The 19,770-nt window shown below is 35.0% G+C and overlaps 1 protein-coding gene across 5 annotated transcripts in view; it reads right to left on the bottom strand.

Annotated features, from left to right (window-relative positions):
* VWC2 (von Willebrand factor C domain containing 2) overlaps window positions 1-19,770 on the bottom strand; it is a 94,864-nt gene that overhangs the window by 46,149 nt on the left and 28,945 nt on the right. For 3 of the 5 annotated variants that reach the window (XM_087713166.1, XM_087713167.1, XM_014053622.2), the window contains exon 2: window positions 14,282-14,411. In XM_087713166.1, the coding sequence (XP_087569292.1) occupies window positions 14,282-14,411 (130 nt within the window). Of the gene's footprint in view, window positions 1-4,506; window positions 4,596-8,989; window positions 9,072-14,281; window positions 14,412-19,770 lie in introns of all 5 variants that reach the window. The other 2 variants (XM_014053621.2, XM_014053623.2) reach the window with 2 other exon arrangements.

Raw genomic sequence — 19,770 nt, 5'->3', positions numbered from 1 at the left:
CATTCTATTGTCACATTTCACTCATCTTTTTAAGAAAATCCACCAATTAGCTCTCTTAAGAAAGTTAAACAGTCTACTTTCCCAAGAAAATATTTGTTTAATTAAAATCAGGTACTTTGAAATAACTAATATTCCAAATATTCCTTAACCAAATTTTAAATGTTATATTTAGACTTTCAACAAGTTTTTTTAAAAATTTCGCCAGTAGTTCGGCAGTTTGAATCTCACTGGCTCAAGGTTGACTTAGCTTTCCATCCTTTCAAGGTCAGTAAAATGTGGTCCCAGATTGTTGGGGAAGATAAACTGACTCTGTAAATCACTCAGAGAGGGCTGTAAAGCACTGGTACATATAAGTCCAAGTGCTATTGCTAAGTGCTTTCTCTGTTGGATTTTCAGAAAACGGAATCGGAAGGGACATTGCAGTTCTTCTACTCCAATTACCTTCTCAAGCAGGAGATGCTATACCATTCCAGACAAATGACTGTATAATATCTTTAAGAAGACATTGGACTTCTAGAGACAAGCCATTCCACTGGTTAATTTTCTCACTGTCAGGAAATTTCTCTTTACTTTTATATTGGTTCTCTCCCTGATAAGTTTCCATCTGTTACTTCATGTCTTGCCCTCAGGTGCTTTGGAAAATAGGTTGATATCCTCTTCTCTGTGACAGCTACTCAAATATTGGAAGACTGTTATGATGTCACCCTTAATCCTCTTCATTAAACTAGAAGTACCAAATTATTTTAACTGTCAAATATTTCAATTTCCGGTCTCCTACTCATTATTGTTGCTTTTCTCTACACATTTTTGCTTCAACTTTTTGTGTGTATCATGATGACTAAAACTGGATACAGTATTCCAAATGTGGTCTTACCAAAGCAGTATAAAGAGGTAGTAACACTTCACCTGATCTTGATACTATCCCTGCTGATGCAGGTTAAGATTGCATGGCTTTTTTGGCAGCAGTGGTTCACTGTTGGCTCATACTTAAGTTGCTGTCCACTGGAATTCCCAGATCCCTGTCACAGTTACTGCTGTTGAGCTTATAATAAAGCAAGGAAATATTAAGACTAACTCTTTATCATCACAAGGTTTTTAAAATAAATATAATAAAATCGTAAGTTTTCCTTTTAGAACTGTTAAGAAAGAAAGAAAATTTGTAACATTATTTATGTAGACAGTGTTGATAATCCTGTATGCACAAAAATAGAAGGACACATCAATTCCCACAAAGGAAGAATGAATGGAAAATGACGTAGGTGGCAAAGATGGCAAAATTGACTGTCTTAATTAAAGAACTTAGTTTTGTTTGTACTTGAAAACCACTTCTGGGACTTTATGCTCGAAACAAAAAAAAAATGAAACTTTGATTTTAGGCTTTGACAATTAGATTAACTTTGTTATTACAGAAATTACTTGTATCTAGAAGAATTGTAAGAATTGTAAAGCAAAAATTTGAGGCTGTAATTTTATTTTGTACTCAACTGCACTAAAAAGGCCATGACACTGATTTTTTTTCTTTTACACCTTAATTCTCTCACCCACCTTTGTTCTTTCCTTTCGAATATTATATTATAATAAATTTCAATTAAAAAAGGGCTGGAGATAGATTCTGTCTGAGACTGGGGGCTCAAAGTTTCTTTCTCAGCTTGCCATAGTATACTTGAGGTTTGGCCATAGATTTTCTAGAATCTGCTGGTTTCCTTGTCAGAAGCAGCACACGCGCAATCTTTTGGCTTCTCCCTGTATGGAGTCACACTTTCATCAGTCTCTCCTTCAGATTTTTCTCCATTCTTTGAAGATCTGTTAGCTCACAAATTTCCTCAATATAACTCTTAAGGTCAGATGCAACACACAAGAGTTTCTTACAAAGCCAGTTACAGGTGCAAAATGATGAAACGGATGCAACCTGGCCACTCTGTCTTTCAAGTTTTATAACAGTGGCATGATGAAATGTATAAACTATTCAAATGTTCATCCCTGTTGCTTTATGGAGATGATGCTGTAGTACCAGAGGCAGGGTATTGGACTAGAAAACTATCAAAAGTCCCTTCCAATCCTATGATTCTGTGGTTCTTCCCAGAACACCAATAGGCCTTAAAAAAAATCAGATGCTGCAGCAATGACAATCTCCCAATACACTATAAAAAAAACCATGAAATTTGCCAAGAGGATGATGCTCTGTTCATAGAGTGTTAATGGTCACAAGGCAGTATAGTATAGTATAAATCTTTATTACAGTCAAAGACCAGCAATACACATTTTTACCATATGTTAAAAGTGCTAACATTAAAATATAATGAAAAAGTATTGATGTTAAAAATGGGTAATAACATATATGTTCTAAAATTGTTCGGGACACTCCCTGGTTTACCTGGGTGCAGATTTCAAGTATTAGGAATATGCATGCCACTAGTTCAAGGAAAGCTCATTACAGACATGCCATTGTCACTGGACAAAATCTCCCAATGCTATTACGTTTTTCACTTCAAGAGAGCATATGGCATCCCAGCCATGTGTAAGACTTTCAGGCTAAGACATTAGCCTCACTCTTCTTTTGGCCCTCCAGCTTCTTTTACTGCCTGCTGTGTTGCAAATGCTTATTTGTGACCGAAAACAGGCTTGACAAAAGTTGAGGCAGGAGTGTGCATTGCTTCCATAAATTTTTGGCAAAGCTTAACTTTTACCTTCAAGCACCATTGATTCTCCAGGACAACTTTCAACTATCTGGATTAAGGCTATTTAAACTCCTACATCTAGGTTTCTTGATACCTTTGGTTCTCAAGAATGGAATGATCAGGTGAAACAAATCCTGAAGCAGAGTATCAAGGATATTGGCATTAGGAACACCTAGGGAAGGCCTCAACCTTCCTATCATCCGCAAACAATAGATAATCCTCATTTAGCAACTGCCTCATTAAGCAACTGTTCATAAATATGACAATAAATAATAGTAACAAAATAATAGTTTTTCAACTAACATGTGCACTTACATAAAATTTTCTGCACCTGACAACATAAGCCATGAGAGTGAAAGTAATGTTGGCATTACTGCACAAAAGAATCTAGTATCTTCACAGTCTCTCATTCACATGGTTTACTTAATGACCATGTTGCTTGGTGACTGTTTTGCCTGAATTAGTTGCAGTTGCTAAACCAGAACTACCTGTATTCATTGTTGTTGGCTATTTCACAAAGCTAGAAACAACTAGTCATCAAAAAGCTTTGCCTCTAATCCAGTGCCATGTTCTTTCCTTTGAATGGCAAATAGAGAAAAGGAGCATTGGACACACTATCCTTTTGATTCTGGAGACATGGAAATCACAAAACATACTCTTCTTTCATAAAGACATTTGAACCAGATTCATCCTTCCTTTGATTAACAGATATCCTGATTGTTCAGATGTTGATTACAGATGAAGTACCATTTGTTGCAGCACATTTAGCTAGATTTGTGTAGCAGCATATAAGATCTAATTGCTCTTGAAAGGCTAAGCTCTACTACATAGATGTATTTTATGTAATTTGATATATTATCAACTTTTATTTAATTTTAGATACCACTTTACATAAATTTTAGATAACATATTTTTATAATTGTAGATGTTATTATTTTAAGTAATTTTAGATACTACCTCACTTATAACCTAGACAGATAATATCTTTTGGACTTTACTCACATTATTTTATAGGTATATATATTAATTTGGTTTACTGATTTCTTAGGATAAATTTATAAGAGCTCACAAATCACTCAGAAACATTTCTTGTACTGGTCTAAAATTAACAAACCAGTTAACATGTTACACCAAAAGTACAGGTGTTAAATATTTGGCTGACACCTAAGAATTAATTTGGAGAGATTGTTAAAGATAATGATTAGGTAAAGAAAAGAAATAAGTACATAGATGTTTCTTTTCAGTAATCTATGAAGAGAAAAAAGTAGGTTTAGTAAATGCCTTTAGTGTTTCTCAACCTTGGCAGCTTGAAAAATGTGTGTGCGAATGCTGGCTGGGGAATTCTGGGAGTTAAAGTCAGGACATCTTCAAGTTGTCAAGGTTGAGAAACACTGCTTTAGATTGATGTAGAGGCCTCTTTAATAAAATCTGGACCTAATTCAAATTTCAAGAAGGAAGTTTGAATTTTCCATTTAATGTAGTTGAAAATTAACAAGCAACTATTGAAATGAAATTATCTATTTCTAAAATATGTTATGTTGTTATATTATTGTCTGACCAAACTTTTTTTAAAAAGAGGATTACTAGTAAATATAAAGTTTATAAAGAAGCTTGATCCTATTGTCTGCTCTTTTCAATTGCTTTCTCAATTGTCCTTAACGCACTGGCTGCCTTTTTGTTGGCAGCTGTTTTCAGACAACTCAACGCAAGACATCTAAGCCATCTTCTTAGCATTCCTAGCCCACTTAGATTCCACAGCAGCATAAGTACAGGTGAGGTCTATTTTTTTCAGTCTGATTTGGAGTGAATTTCATTAGCTGATACTTACTTTTATGTGGTTAAAGAAACCAACAGAATATTGTTGTTTGAAGAGTTGGGAAGTGGGTATCTGAATCTGTGAAATCAGTTAAAATTGAGCTGGTTGAATTTGAAGGGAGAATGGAAAAAGGTTTGTAAAGAGGAAAGAGAAGATGAAAGAAGTTAATTAATGATAAAGTGAATATTTTAGGAAGCTAAGAAAATAACAGAATATAAAATAATAGATTTGGTAGAGACCTTAAGGTCTTCTAGTCTAATCACATGATCGAGCAGGAGAGCCTATACCACTTCAGACAAATGTCCAGTCTCTTCTTTAAAACTCCAGTGATGGAGCATCCACAACTTTCGATAGCAACCTGTTCCCTAATTAATTGTTCTAACTATTGGGCAACTGTTCCTTATTTCTAGGTTGGTTCTCTCCTTGATTGGTTTCCATCCATTCTTTCTTGTCCTGCCTTCAGATGGTTTAGAGAATAGGTTATCCCTTTCTTCTGTGTGGCAAGCCTCTCAAATATTGGAAGACAATTATGTCACCCCTAGTACTTTTCTTTGTTAGACTAGACATACCCAGTTCTTCTCTGCATTGTAGTGTCTCAACAACTTTTTGTAGTATGATGATCAGAATTGGATGCAATATTACAAGTGTAGTCTAAGATACTATACTGCAGTACTAATACTTCATATAGATACTATTCCTCTTTTCATGCAGCCTACGACTACATTGGCTTTTTTTGGCAGCTGTAACACACTGCTGGCTCATATTTAAGTGGTTGTTCTCCATGACACTTAGATCCCGCTCACAAGTATTACTGTTGAGCCAGATACCACCTACTCTATACTTCTGGATTTGGTTTTTCTTGCCTAGATTTAAAATCTATTTTTCTCATCACTGGATTGCATTGTGTTGCTTAGAGCTCAGCGTTCAAGTCTGTCAAGATCTTTCTAGATCTTGGGCTTATATTTTAAGGTGTTGGCTATTTCTCCAAGCTTGGCGCCATCAGCAAATTTGATAAATCCCTCTTCCATCCATTCATCTAAATCATTTATGTAGATTTTGAAGAATACTATGCTTAAGACAGAACCTTGAGATACCCAATTGCATACTTCTTTGCATGTAGATGTAGTTCCATTGAAGATTACATATTAAGTATGGCTTGTCAACCAGTTACAAATACATCTGGTGGAGATACTGATACCACATTATTATATCTTAAGAAGAAGTAGGTTATGGTCTACTTTGTCATATACCTTATTGAAATCCAAGTATACTAGGTCCATTTTGCTGGTCCTAATTTAGTTACTTTATCAAAGAATAAAATAAGATTTGATTGGCATGGTCTGATTTGAAAAACCCATATTGGCTTCTAGTATTAGCTTTGCTTGTTTCTAGGTGTTCACAGACCCATTACTTATTTTTTCCAGGTTCTTCCAGATACTGATGTCAGGCTGATGTAGTTTCTTGGATCCTTCCCCCAAACCCTTTTGAAGATGAGAACCACATCAGTTCTTTTCCAAACCGCTGGTAGTTGCCTGGTGCTCCAGGATCTTTCAAAGATATGGCCCAGTGACTCTGAGATCACATTTGCCAGCTCCTACAGAATTCTGGGATGTAATCAGAGGTGGTATTCAGCAGGTTCTGACCAGTTCTGGAGAATTGGTAGCAGAAATTTTGAGTAGTTCGGAGAACCAGTAAATACCATCTCTGACTGGCCCCACCCCATCTATTTGCTGCCTCCCAATCCCAGCTGATCGGGAAGAAATGGGGATTTTGGAGTAGGGAGGGATTGGAGATTTTACAGTATTCTTCCCATGCCATGGCCACCAAGCCACACCCACAGAACTGGTAGTAAAAAACTTATAAATCCCACCACTGGATGTAATCCATCTAGTCCTGGTGATTCATGGAAGAGCTGTGGATTTTAAAAAGGATTAAAAGAACCCACTGCAGAAAAATGAAGGTTGACTCCAAATGGACATGATTTAGGGGAGCTATTAAGGCCTACCTTGTGGTGATGAGAGTGAAGAAAAGACATTTCTCTGCCTTTATTGCATCTCATCCATGAATCCTGGACCAGATCACCTAACCCCTCCTGGACCAGGGAGACAGACAATCCTTGTGCAGAGGAACTTGCTAATGAATAAAGTCACTTGAATTCGTTCCAGGTTGCAACCTAAGGTTGATGTAGGTCCTCATGAGATGCCTTGGGAAAGGCCTTGCTTGATGATCTGGGAATGGCTTGATCCTGTTGGACTTAAGGAAGTGGGTAGTGTCCTTGGTCTTGTCAGTGCAACCATCTGTCAATTAGACCCTTGTCCCTCCTGGTTGGTGAAAGCCCCCAGGATAGTGGGTTAATGCAGTGATAAATTCCTCCCTGCAAAAGGAGACATTCCCAGAGCCTTTTAAAGAAGCCATGATTTTCTCTCCTTAAGACACCATTGCTTGATTCTACCTGGCTGGACATCTGTTATCCTGTTTCCCATCTTTCCTTTTTAGAAAAGCTGGTTTCTTGGCAACTTCAGAGGGTCCTGGATGAAAAAAAATTTCTTGATTCTTTCCAATCAGGTTTGAGCTGCTATGAGACAGAGACAGCATTGGCCACACTTGTGGATGTGACTTTCTGGCGATGACGGTGATGCAACCATCCTCGCCCTCGTTAACTTCTCAACAGCATTTGATACAATCAACTATGGTATACTTTTGAATCAGCTGAAAGGTTAGGGGAGAGCCAGCACAGGTCTGCATTGGTTTGGCTCCTTTCTCCAAGATTGGTCCAATTAGCATTGATACGGAATGAGAGATCCACTCCCTTCTCCCTGAGTTGCTTTCATGTAGTTGTTGCAGGGCTCGGTCACTCTCTCTGCTCCTGTTTAACATCTATATGAAGCTGCTGGTGAGATCTCATTACCATGGGTAGAAGTATCATTAGTATGCTAATGTTACTCATCTTTATATTTCTAGGCAAAGATAGAAAACTTAAGTTGATTTAAGTACATTATCTTTAAACTGAATTGAAATTTAATTAGCCACATTCAATTACAATTATCAGAAATAAATGTAATTTTCTCCTTTCCTATGTATTAAAAATACAAACAGGAGCTCTAAGGCTGGTATTGGAGGTTCTGGAAGACTGCATGTGAACCTTATCTAACAAATTGTGTTGCATTGAAAAATGTATGCACTTCTTTTAAAGTTTCATTTTTAGCTAAATTCCATCATGTTTAGAGCAGTTTTTAAAAATATATTAGCAATAAAATAAAGCAATTTTTCTGCCAATCAGTCATTTTATTTCAATCATTGACTGGCAAAACAAGAGTCACAATTGATTACATTAAGTCAAGCTATAAAATCATAAAACAATAAAAATGAAATTGTAGGTTAAAGTTTAAGAATTTGAGATGTAAAAATGAGAGTAGTAAAATATGATATACAAGGTAACTAAATAATTGTTTAGAATAACAGAATAGTAAATTTACCAGTCTGGAATATAGGCTCATTATAATGCTAAAAGTTATGGGAAAGTTGTAGTTAATATTACAGGTAAAGAAAATGTAATAATATAATATATAAGGAAGGATAATACATAAGGCATGATTATGGTTTCAAAACCAAAAGAAACCAATTATAATAACTATTTATCTGTATAGTTAAAATGACTCTGAAATTAAGTCAAAAATAAGATTTAGTTGACAATAAGGAAATAAAAGCATTGATAAAAATTAAAAACTAAATGTCAGCTGCATTTGAAATATCTCCAGATGAAAAATATCTATGAGATATTTGAAAATAAATTATGGCATATTTTAACTACTAAAATGTCAATATCCAGATGGTAAGTAGTCAAGTGTTCTTTGACTCTGAAAGATTATAGAAACTAGGTTATATTAAAAACTGCTAATCAAACTTAAATAAACATCTTAATATTTAAAATTTTAAAATTTTGCACATTTTTGGAAGTCTGGCATTTTTCCTAAGGAATGGTGCTATAAAATAAACAACTTTATGATACATCTATAATTCCATAATACTTTAAAAAACTAATTATGCCCTATTTATTCATAGTAAATAAAGTTTCGTTGACACGTTGTGATTGGACACATATACCAACTATCAAAAAAGAAGCAAACCCTTAAAATAGAATGAAATGTTGGTCTGGTGCAATACAACATAATTCTATCTTTTCTAGACAACAGTAATATTTACGATGCAAAGTCCTTCTAATAATGTGCAACTTCCAGGGTCCTGGGAATTCCCTAACTAGCCCTCTGGAAGCACTTACCCAGCTGACCTCCATATCCATCCATCTTCCAATTTTCAGTTTCTTGATGGAAAAGAAAGGGGAAACCTTTCGTTGGATCCTTTTCTCTCCAGCAAAATAAATGAAAACTGCTGTGTATCCATCACACTGGTAATAAACTTGAAGCAACTTTAAGCATTCATACTGACAAAAATATCTCACATTTGGTAATTTTGATCAGAAATGTGAGATTTTTACCTTTTAATAGGGTACAGATGTCCAAACCAGTGGTATTTTGGCAGGCAAAAATCAATCTGGGAATTTGAGAGTCTGAAAATTCCTTTAGTGGGTGAAACAAGAGTTCAAACAGTGAAAAAGTTCATCCTCCAATCATTGTAGTCCTCACTCTGTCTCTAAACTTAGAATTGTATGCCAATACTAACAAATGTACAAACAAATGTTTCCCCATACATAAGACAGCTCTAAGCACCTCTGCATTATTAAAATAAGGGTAATTTTGATGTTTAGAAAACTGATTAGATTTTAAACATGATTTTTTTTAAAAATGGTGTGCTCTCCAAACCTCAGAGATAATTAGCATTATTTGCAATTTGCCGAGACAATGAGATTTCCACATGAGTAAACTGTTTCTGCTTTATTTTTTATATTTACAGAATAAAAAAATGCAAGCTAAATCCTGTTTCCTTGCATGTGGTTATATTTGAAAAACAAATCATACTAATAAATGTATGTGACATCTATTGGTAGTTTTGATACAGTTTTAAAGTCTTTAAAATGAGGAATTCTCATGGGAATCCATAGCAACGTTTTAAAAAATCCACTATGATTTTGTAGCTAAAGGCAAGCAAACTCCATTATATTTCACTATTTTGAATAGTAAAATTAACATTTTTTATCAAACATAAGCCAGAAGTTCCATAATTTGGGAAAAAACCTAATGGAACAGTCAAAATCTATTTAATTTACTGCAAAAACATTTTTTTTAACATTTTAAAGAGTAGATTCTAGATTTGTAAGAAAAATGGAAAAATAAGGCATCCTATGTATTATGTATTGAAACAACAAATAAACCATGATTTAATGTTATAGGTTGAGGTATCCTTTCAATGGTGTCTTTGGTGCCATATATGTGCTGCATATATCCATCCCTTTCTAAATCACAAGCAAACTTAAAAATTTAACCTTGGAAAATGGCTTCATTAAAGTCATTTTTGTCATAGTGAAAATAACCAGAGTGTAGAGGATATTTTCAGAAGGTCTATGTAAAAGTATGTATAATTTCACTTTCTGTAAAAAAAAAAACCTTCTCTCCCATTTTTTCTACCATATTCTCAGCTAATGTAGTTTTCAGAAAATGGATTGTTATCTTTCTAACTCTCAGCTGATAAAAGCACAGTGATGATTATTCGTGATGCCTATGACAAAGAACAAACAGAAATAACATAAGCACAATTATACTTAAGGAGGAAAAACTCAAGAAATCATAAAATATCAAAGAGAAGAGAATGTGAAGAACAATATGTAGCTATTTAATCTTGTTTCCCTAGTCACCTTGGCTCAATGTACATATATTGAATAATTTCTTCATTACCAAAAGTCAGTTACACAGTGACCAGGGCTGTTTTTTTGTGAGATTTTAACTTATTTCAGAAATATTCTCCAAATCTTAATCTTGCTAAAGATTAGCTTTAATAGATTCCTAATATGAATGACAATCAAGAACGATTCACATGTTGTGAACAATTTTATTACATATAGCCTGTAATGCTTTAAATCCTGAAATAATGAAAAAGTAATAAGTACAATTGTTTAACATCTTTTTGGTTTTAGAGAAATTGCTGGTTTTATGAAGCCATGATTCAGAAATCTGCTGAATTTCTTTTTATTTTATTTATTTGGTCAAGTTTTAATAATAAATGTTTATAAGTGTTTGTGTGTGTGTGTATGTGTGTGTGTGTGTTCATTCATTCATTCACGCACATGCACACTTATACATGAATAATTTTTCAAAATGACATTTATAGATTTTGTTCAGTTTATGAATACTGCAAAATATGTTAACATTTATACTAATTTCTTTTCATGCTATTGTGATATAATAGTAATATTCCATAAGAAGAATTTTTATATTCATTATTCCTTTCTAGAATTTTAAATGAACGGTATTCATCTGCCCTTTTGAACAGACCCTTCACATTGCATAGATTGTCAGTGCCAAATATTATGACTGTATCTAGAACTATTCTCCACATCACTAATTCAAAAAACAATACTCGATTAAAATATCGGAGAAAATTATTGATCACCTTAACATATGGATACAAAGCTTCATATGTGTACTGCCCACTTACCCCCCAAAACAGTTGCTGTCTTACAAATCCATTTTAAACAAGTTCATTATTTCTGACAGAATTAAATTAAGCAATCCTTGGCAGAATTAAAACATAACACCTCTTTCAAAGCTCAAGAATGTTTTTAAAGTGGATATTCCTGGAATATCTTAAACTTTTACTGGAATCTCCAATAAAGACCTTAAAACAACCTCAAAATATTAAATGATATCAGCAAATCTGCAATTAAGCTGACAAATAAAATATATTTAGGGTGTACTAGACTTCCTGGATATGTATGGCAAAGGTTAAACATCAGATTTTATTTCCTTGAGGTGTAAACTGTTGAGAATTCATTGATTCTTATGATATGGTCATATTGTTATTTTCTTTCTTTTGAGGATAATAACAACAGCAATAGTACTTATACTATATACTGTTTCACAGTGCTTTACAGACCTTTCTAAGCAGTTTAAAGAGTCAGCTTATTGCCTCCAACAATCTGGGTCCTCATTTTATCGACCTTGGAAGGATGGAATGATGAGTCAACCTTGACCTGGTGAGAATTGAGCTGTCAAAATCAAACTCCTGACAGTCAGCAGAATTAACCTGCAGTACTGCATTCTAACCACCGTGCCACCAATATATTAATGAATAAAGCAGATATATGGGAAAATCTTTGAATATTAAAGATCTTAACATTACATATTAAAACTCTGTTAATTAAGAATTATTGTTATGTCAAGTATGGCAGGAAATGGTTAGAAGAATTGCATTGAAACATTGGAAATCTGATATGCTAGATGTAGTTGTTGGACATGTGTGATAATATTTTGGAAAGGGCAGTATTTTCTAAAGGAAGCCATCATATATGTTAGAATGGCAGATTTTGTAATATTTTATATTAATATATTATACTATTCATATAATTATGATGTATTCATCATTAAAAGTGTGAATATTGGATGTATAAAATATAATGTAAATTTTTCCTTCTTTGCATTTTTTTTTTAATTTAAAGGTTGTTTTGTTAATTGTGTATTCATTAAATAAATAGTCCTGTAAATATAAATATTTTGGTCTGGAGAAAAGAACATAGGGAGGATATTTTAGTACTCAAAAATCTGAAAGGACATCATGTGAAAGAAGATTAAGTTATATATTTACTCTTTAATGAGAATGATAAGCTAGCTAACACATCTCTGAATAAGTGAAGATAATGATGTGGGATCTCAGCGAGGAGATCATTCCCATGGAATATCTCCTGATAAGAAGAAAATGGAAGATTGTCTACTTGTTGCTGATTGCTCCTTCCAAAGAGACTGCAGGATAGTGATTTCTAATAGACACGTTCAAAAAGACAAATTTGCAACTCAAAGTGCAAATTTGTGACTTTAGTGACTTTACCTTCATTCTAAAACAAAGGAAAATTTAATAAGTTTAAGAATTGAAAAACTCTAAAATAAATGACAAAATCTAAATGCTTAATTCAAGAAAAGTATGAACAAATTAAGGGACCAGATGAATTTGGAATATTAAGAATTTTGCCATAAAATTTTAGAAATAATAAATAGCTCCTCTGTGGGAACTAAATTGCTTTGTCTACCCTTTGTCTATGAAATAAGTCATAAGAGAAAATCAAGACTTTATGATTCCAGAAATTGGATACCAGAGGGGACTAAGGTACCAGAGGCATAAAACAAAAGAAAAAGAGAGACAGGCTTGCCTTTTGCCTTTGGTCAGCACTGCGACAAAATGACAGAAACGATATGACAGCTGAAATGCTCCAGGAGATAAATGAAGAATGGGGATAGGAAATAGCAGCTGCAATGTCAGCAATGTTCTCTGCTTCTATGGATAGACTATGCCCAAAAGATATTTTTAAAATGACTGATGTGCAAAAAGAATATCTTAGAGGATCTACGGGATCAACAACTGAATGTTTCCCAGGTAAGCAAATTTGACCAGATGAGCTAATTCTAGATACACTAATATAATCTTACAAGTCTGATAATACAAATCTCCTGCTGTTTCTTCTACAACCTAAAAAGTTAAGGTTTCTTTGCCCATTGTGCAGCTGTAGGTTATGCCCTTTCTTATCTAATCATTCCTTGGGTAGTGTTCCTTGTATGCCAAGGTCATATCCACATACCATTACATTGAAACAAGCCTTATTTGATGCTGAAAAACTAGAACGTAAAGATGAAATATTGAAAAATGAAAAAAAAATTATAAGTCAGATGACAGCTAAAATAGAAATAAAAATGATAAGTCAAAGCAGTGACCTTGGCAATGACTCCGTACTGGACTTACGAAAAAGGTTTGTTAAAGCCTCAAAAAACCTTTGGGGCAGAAAAATAAAATCTGATCTAATTTGAGTGCTTAGCTAGCGGCATGCATTTAATGATGGTTGCAATGCTTGGGGTCTTGTCAGTGGGGAAGCCTGATTCACTTAACAGCTACATTGTTAACTTACTAACTGAAATGAACCACTTAACTGTGCCCCCTCCCCCCAAAAAAACATTTTAAAATGAGGCAAAATTCACTTAACAACTGTCTTTGCTTAGCAATAGAAATTTTGGGCTCAGTTATGATTGTAAATTGAGGGGTACCTGTAATTAAAAAAAGTAGTTATTATGAAATACAGATTAACGTATTAGCAAAAATAAAATAGATAAAATATGACTGAAAATATTGGAATATAATAATATGACAGGGAAACTTAAATGAATTGTATAAATTAGCACAGATAACATATCCAGGTTTTATACTGAACCTGAATATTTATTCAACTGAACAATTAAACCAGAAAAATATGCAATATATGCTTAAACAATCTATTACATCAATAATCTATTATTAGATACTTCAAACATAACACATGAATTGAAAGCCAAATCAGACCTGCCACAAAATTTATATTCTCTGTTCTAGACAGACATGTTTTCTTTTCTTTTTCCATCCTTAAGTTTCCCTGGGTCATTCTGAAGCAATTCTTTCTTTAGACATTTAGAACATTGCCATAAGAATATGGCAATTAGGCTACATTTGCTCAGCTTTATACTTCTGGATCATGTGCAGACAAATATGTTTTTGAAATGTAATTATTTAGCTAATGACTGCATGTAACAATGGGGTTGGGGTTTTGTTGGGGGAAGGCTGAAGCACTTAAGCACAAAAATTTGCATCTGTTACCTACCATTTTTGCAGATGGGGCAACACTGATCTGGTTCATATACAGGATCCACACAATCAGTCTGAGGACAAGCAGACACAGTGCACACTACTTCACCATTGGCTTCACATCGACATTTCTCACAAGATGAAACCTAAAAATAAATCAAAGCATATTAAAGTTAAGGTGCTGAAAATTCTTGATTTAATTCTCAACCTTTATTTTTCCTGCTGGATCTTTGAGGTCCACCAAACAGAGAGAGATAGAAAATATAGTTGCAGAATGGTGACTCAAGGATACAGATAGTCCTCAACTTATAACCACAATCAAGCCCAAAATTTATGTTGCTAAGTGAGAAATTTATTGTGAGTTTTGCCATGACTTCTCACTACATTGGTTAAGTGAATCCCTGCAGCTGTTAAATTAATATCAGTTGTAAAGTGAATCTGGCTTCCCTGTTGACTTTGCTTGTCAAAAGGTTGCCGAAAGATGATCACATGACCCCAAGATACTGCAACCTTCATAAATATGAGTCAGTTGTCAAGCATCCAAATGTAAATCACATGACTATGGGAATGCTGTAATGGTCATAAGTATGAAAAATGTCCATAAGTCACTTTTTTCAGTGCCATTGTAACCGAACAGTCACTAAGTAAACAGTTGTAAGTGAAGGACTACCTGTAGTACATTGTATGTATATGTATGTATATTTGGATTTATATTCTGGAAAGAATTATGAACATACAAATTAAAAAAGGTAAAAGGAGAAGGAGAATACTTTCCATGTAATTACATGTGATCCTTATTTAATAATCACTCATTCAGGGATCATTTGAACTAACAACAGAGCTGAATGTATGGTACTTATTACTGTTCTTCATACTTTACAATGGTTGCAGCAACACCGCAATCGTGATTGTAATCCAGGTGCCTAGCACCCGGCTCAGAACAATGATTTGCAGTTTATTTGTCAGAATCATTACAATTAAAATAATATTAGCTGACATAAAATTTAAAGAAACAAGATTAAAATATGTACAAATTAAACAGATCTTGTCTAGAAACTAACAACATTAATTGCATTCTGTCATGCTGCCATGAGGGCCGCAAGTGTACACTGATCAGAGCACAAAGGACAGGTATAGATATGTGTTTTTGTCTGCCATGTCATCACAATTGCAAAGAGCAGTAGCAACTGGATAGCCCCATTTGTTCAGAGTATCTCTGGATCTTGTACCCATGGGCAATCTATTCAACATTTTCCATACTTCCCAGCTTTAATGGGCCAACTGCCAGCTCCTCCATTGGTTCCATGTAGTGTTGGTTCTTTGAAGGTTTCCATAGAACCATTCTGCTTTCAAAGTCTTCTGTTGCCGTAAGGAAGCCTTTCCTGGATTTCAGTCTCTGCTAAGCTGGCTGTGGCACTGTTTAGATCTTGATGATTTGAATGCCTTTCTGTATGCTGCTTCTTCTCTGAACAGCAGGCAGGGCAATGCCAGCTAGGTGATAGATAGATACCTAGAGGGGTAGGTTTAAAGCATCTGGTAATAATTCTGCTAGGCTCATTCATAACAATATCTACTTCCCCAGCATGTGCTGATTTATACCAGAGTAGGCAGGCATATTCACCTGCTAAGTAGCAAAGAGCTAGAGCTATTGTCTTAAGGACCCTTCGTTTGGCACCCCAGATAGAGCTCATTAATTTCCTGAGCATGTTATTTCATCCACTGACCTTCAGTTTAATGTTGATTTAGTGCTGCTTATATGTTAGGGCCTTATATAGAGTTTAGGTTGTGGCAATGTTACAATAACATCCCTTTCCATATAATATGCAGCTTCATAACAGCCTTTTAAAAAAAATGGAAGGTGCATACCTGAAATTTTGCTGCATTTGGTCTTAACTGATTATTGTAATATTGATCCAGCTCTACTAGGGCTTCAGTTAAACATTGTTCAACCTCATGAATGAAGGTAAATATATGTATCCCAAGGTAATGTTGCAGGATTTAATCTGGGTCAGTCAATCTGGGTTCAACCTTTTCAAATATTTTTGTCTATACTACCATTGCTTGATCATCAACATACATATAATTGTTGCTATCTTCAAGGAGTGGATGATAATTGGTGTAGATATTTTTAAAAAGTTGGAGCCAATACACTACCCTATTGTAAGCCATTCCTTTGGTTCCTCTATGTACTTCGCCTTCTCTGGAATGCCACAAAGAAACATGGTTCTGAAGCAGATTCCTGATGATATATAAGTTTAAAATCTTTAATCATATCATAAACTTCTAATGTTGCAGTGTCCCACAGTCACATGATCACCATTTACAAACTTCCTTGCCAGCTTCAAACAAGCAAAGTCATCTAGGTCATGATTGTCCCAAACTGCTTTTTCAGAAGGCAACTGGACTTTTTTGTTTTTTCTTTGAAAACATTTCGCTTTTCATCCAAGAAGCTTCTTCAGCTCTGATTTGGTGGTGGATAATGGAAAGATTTATATTCCTTGCAGACAGCTGGTCATTTGCATTCTTTTAGAATCATTAAGGTCCTTTGGAGGTTTATCTGTGTCTTCAGGGTCACCTGAGTAGTGCAAATGGGTGTGGAGCCTTCTTGGTTGCAGGATGTTTTCTGCCCTATATCCCTTCAATGTTGAAGACAGACACATGAGTCTGTGTTGTTTGCATCTCAAACTGAAGTTCAAATGGTTCCTGTAGTCTGCAGTTTTTCTGGAAATCTGTTCATATGCCCATACCATTCGAAGGGTGTTCATCCCAAAGGGCATAGCTAAAAGTGTATTAAGTGTATTAAGTCATTAAGATTGTAGCTGTCCCAAAAGTGCTTTTTCAGGAGGCAAGTGGACTTTTTTTTTGGGAAGACATTTTGCTTCTCAGTCAAGAAGCTTCTTCAGCTCTGACTGGAAGGTGGGGAATGGAAGGATTTATATTCCTTGCAGACAGCTGGTCATTTGCATTCTTTTATAGAGTCATTAAGTCAGAGCTGAAAAAGCTTCTTGGATGAGAAAGAAAAGAAAAAACAAGGAAGTTCACTTTATAAAGCTTAGTAAGGCCACACCTGGAACACTGCATCCAGTATTGGTAACCATATCACAAAAAAGATGTTGAGACTTTGGAAAAAATGCAAAGATCAGCTAAGATTAAAGGCCTGGGGACTAAAACATATGAAGAGAAGTTGCAGGATTTGGCTAACCTTGAGCAAAGAAGAACTAAGGGGCACACAATAGCAGTATTCCAGTATTTGAGAGATTGCCACAAAGAGGAGGGAGTCAATTTATTTTCCAAAGCACTACAGAGCAGGACAAGAAACAATGGATGGAAACTAATCAAAGAGAGAAGCAACCTGGAACTAAGGAGAAACTTCCTAACAGCCAGGACAATTAACCAGTGGAACAGCTTGACACCAGAAGTTGTGGATGCTTCATTACTGGAGGTTTTAAAGAAGAGACTGGATAGTCACTTGTTTGAAATGGTATACGGGCTTCTGCTTGAGCAGCGGGTTGAACTAGAAGACCTCTAAGGTCCAATGTCATTGTATTTAAGTACAATGACAATGAAGATTATACTATACTATACCTTCCAGCTCTATTCTGATTGAACCTTTATAAAAGAAGAGATATCTGATTTGGGGGCTGTTCTGTAATCCATGAATTCTCTATGCTCATAAATGGCATCAGTGACAAGAAGGCCCTCTGTCCAATTTTGGTTAACATAGGATAGTCTGGCCAATTATCCCTGGTGATATCCAATCAGCACTTACCCATTCAATTAATAACATAATTGAATTATTAATGTGCACTCTAGCTGGAACTTCATTTAAAGATGCTCCAGGATCTCCTGCTGGATGCAGATACCTGATTAATTAAATGCCTAATTACTTAAAGGGACTACATAATACTGAAATTTAAAGCATAACTATCAAGCCTAATACAAAATAACAGATTTGGAAGGAACCTTGAAGGTCTTCTAATCCAACCTAGTCAAACAGGAAAACATACAATTTCAAACAAATGGTTGTCCAATTCAAGACGGTGCCTTTTATCTTCAAATCTTACATAGGTTAGCATTCACAATTTTTTTAAAAATTAACTGTGTCAAAAGATCAGCTGAAGAAGTCTTGCTATTTATGACAAGATTTCCAGATTCAGTTGTTGTAAGTCGTGGACGATCTGTATTTTTAAGGTATCATTCTGGCCCTTCTCCCCTTATGAGTTATGTAAGTCTAATCTACATGGTTGCTTTCAGGAAGCAGGTGAGTTAGTGGAGTCAATTGCGATGTTGGGACAATTGAGTATGAGAAGGTAATCAGAGATTGGTATCATCAGTAAAAAAAAGGGGGGGGGAGGTAGAGGAACAGTCCGCAGCTTTAGTGTAACTATGAGAGCATTCCTACCCTAAATCTATTGTGTTATGAGTATGGAAGTGGATGACGGCAGTTATAGCATTGGGATTCAGAAAGTGCCATCATGAATGGTTAACCAAATTGTTGGCAGTAGTTTGGCTGTTCGGATGTGGAAGAAGATAAGATAACCATGGATTATCTTCAATGGATAAGATAACCTTTATTGTCACTTTATACTGTGAACACATAGCATACATTAAAAAATGAAATTCTGATGCCTGAATTCTGAAAAGAAAATATATCTATATTGCTATACATATACTTTCAGACATACATAATATACATTACACACAAACACACAAATTGATCACAGTCCATTTTGAATAAATAGAGGAAAAAAGTCTTGAGAGTTAACAAGGTTGATACTATATGGATATGCTGAATATTGAAATATCTGAATGGAGTAGTTGCCACATGTATCCCACTTATCCCAGGGTGAAGAAGACACGGGAGGGATCAGTTTGCCATGACAAGTAAGTGAGTTCAACAATCTAGCACTAATCTTCATTCCATCTTCAGTTGTTTCTTACCTGGGTCACCATGATTGATCACTGATGATCCCAGCTTCAAGCTGTGTTGATAAACACGACATTGTAAAATATGAACCTGTTAATACACAACCTGATAATGTATGAATCTGCAGACCTGGTGGATGAGGGTAATTTTTGTGGATGAGGGTAACACTGCTCTTTTAGAATTGTTCTTTAGGTATTCAGGTATTTGAATACTAGGGATGTGTGGCAGTGACCTTGAGAGAAAACTTCCTTATAACCAGGATCTCTGCTTCTGAGGTTGCAGTGAAAGAGTACATATGCCTGAATGTTAAATACAAATATGTTAAATTAAGCAGCAAAGACAAGTTGAAAAATTTGCTGCTGCTCAGTGGACTTCTTGCCTATATACCTGTTCAACATTATCTCTTAGCCAATGTCAAAGCACCATTTTTGAAGCTGAATCACTTCAACATCCATGCCCTGCAGGAAGAGAAGAGTGCAGATTTCATGATATTAATTATATTAGACAACAAAGATTTTGCTTCCTGAACATTTTTGGGTGTATAGGTTTTGGCTGCTAATCACAAACATAACCTGTAA

Source organism: Thamnophis sirtalis, unplaced genomic scaffold (assembly GCF_051295495.1).
Source record: "Thamnophis sirtalis isolate CommonGarterSnake01/CBP01778 unplaced genomic scaffold, rThaSir2_p1.2 scaffold_4, whole genome shotgun sequence".
In the NCBI taxonomy this organism is placed as follows: domain Eukaryota; kingdom Metazoa; phylum Chordata; class Lepidosauria; order Squamata; family Natricidae; genus Thamnophis; species Thamnophis sirtalis.
This window is presented reverse-complemented; position numbering and strand designations above follow the sequence as displayed.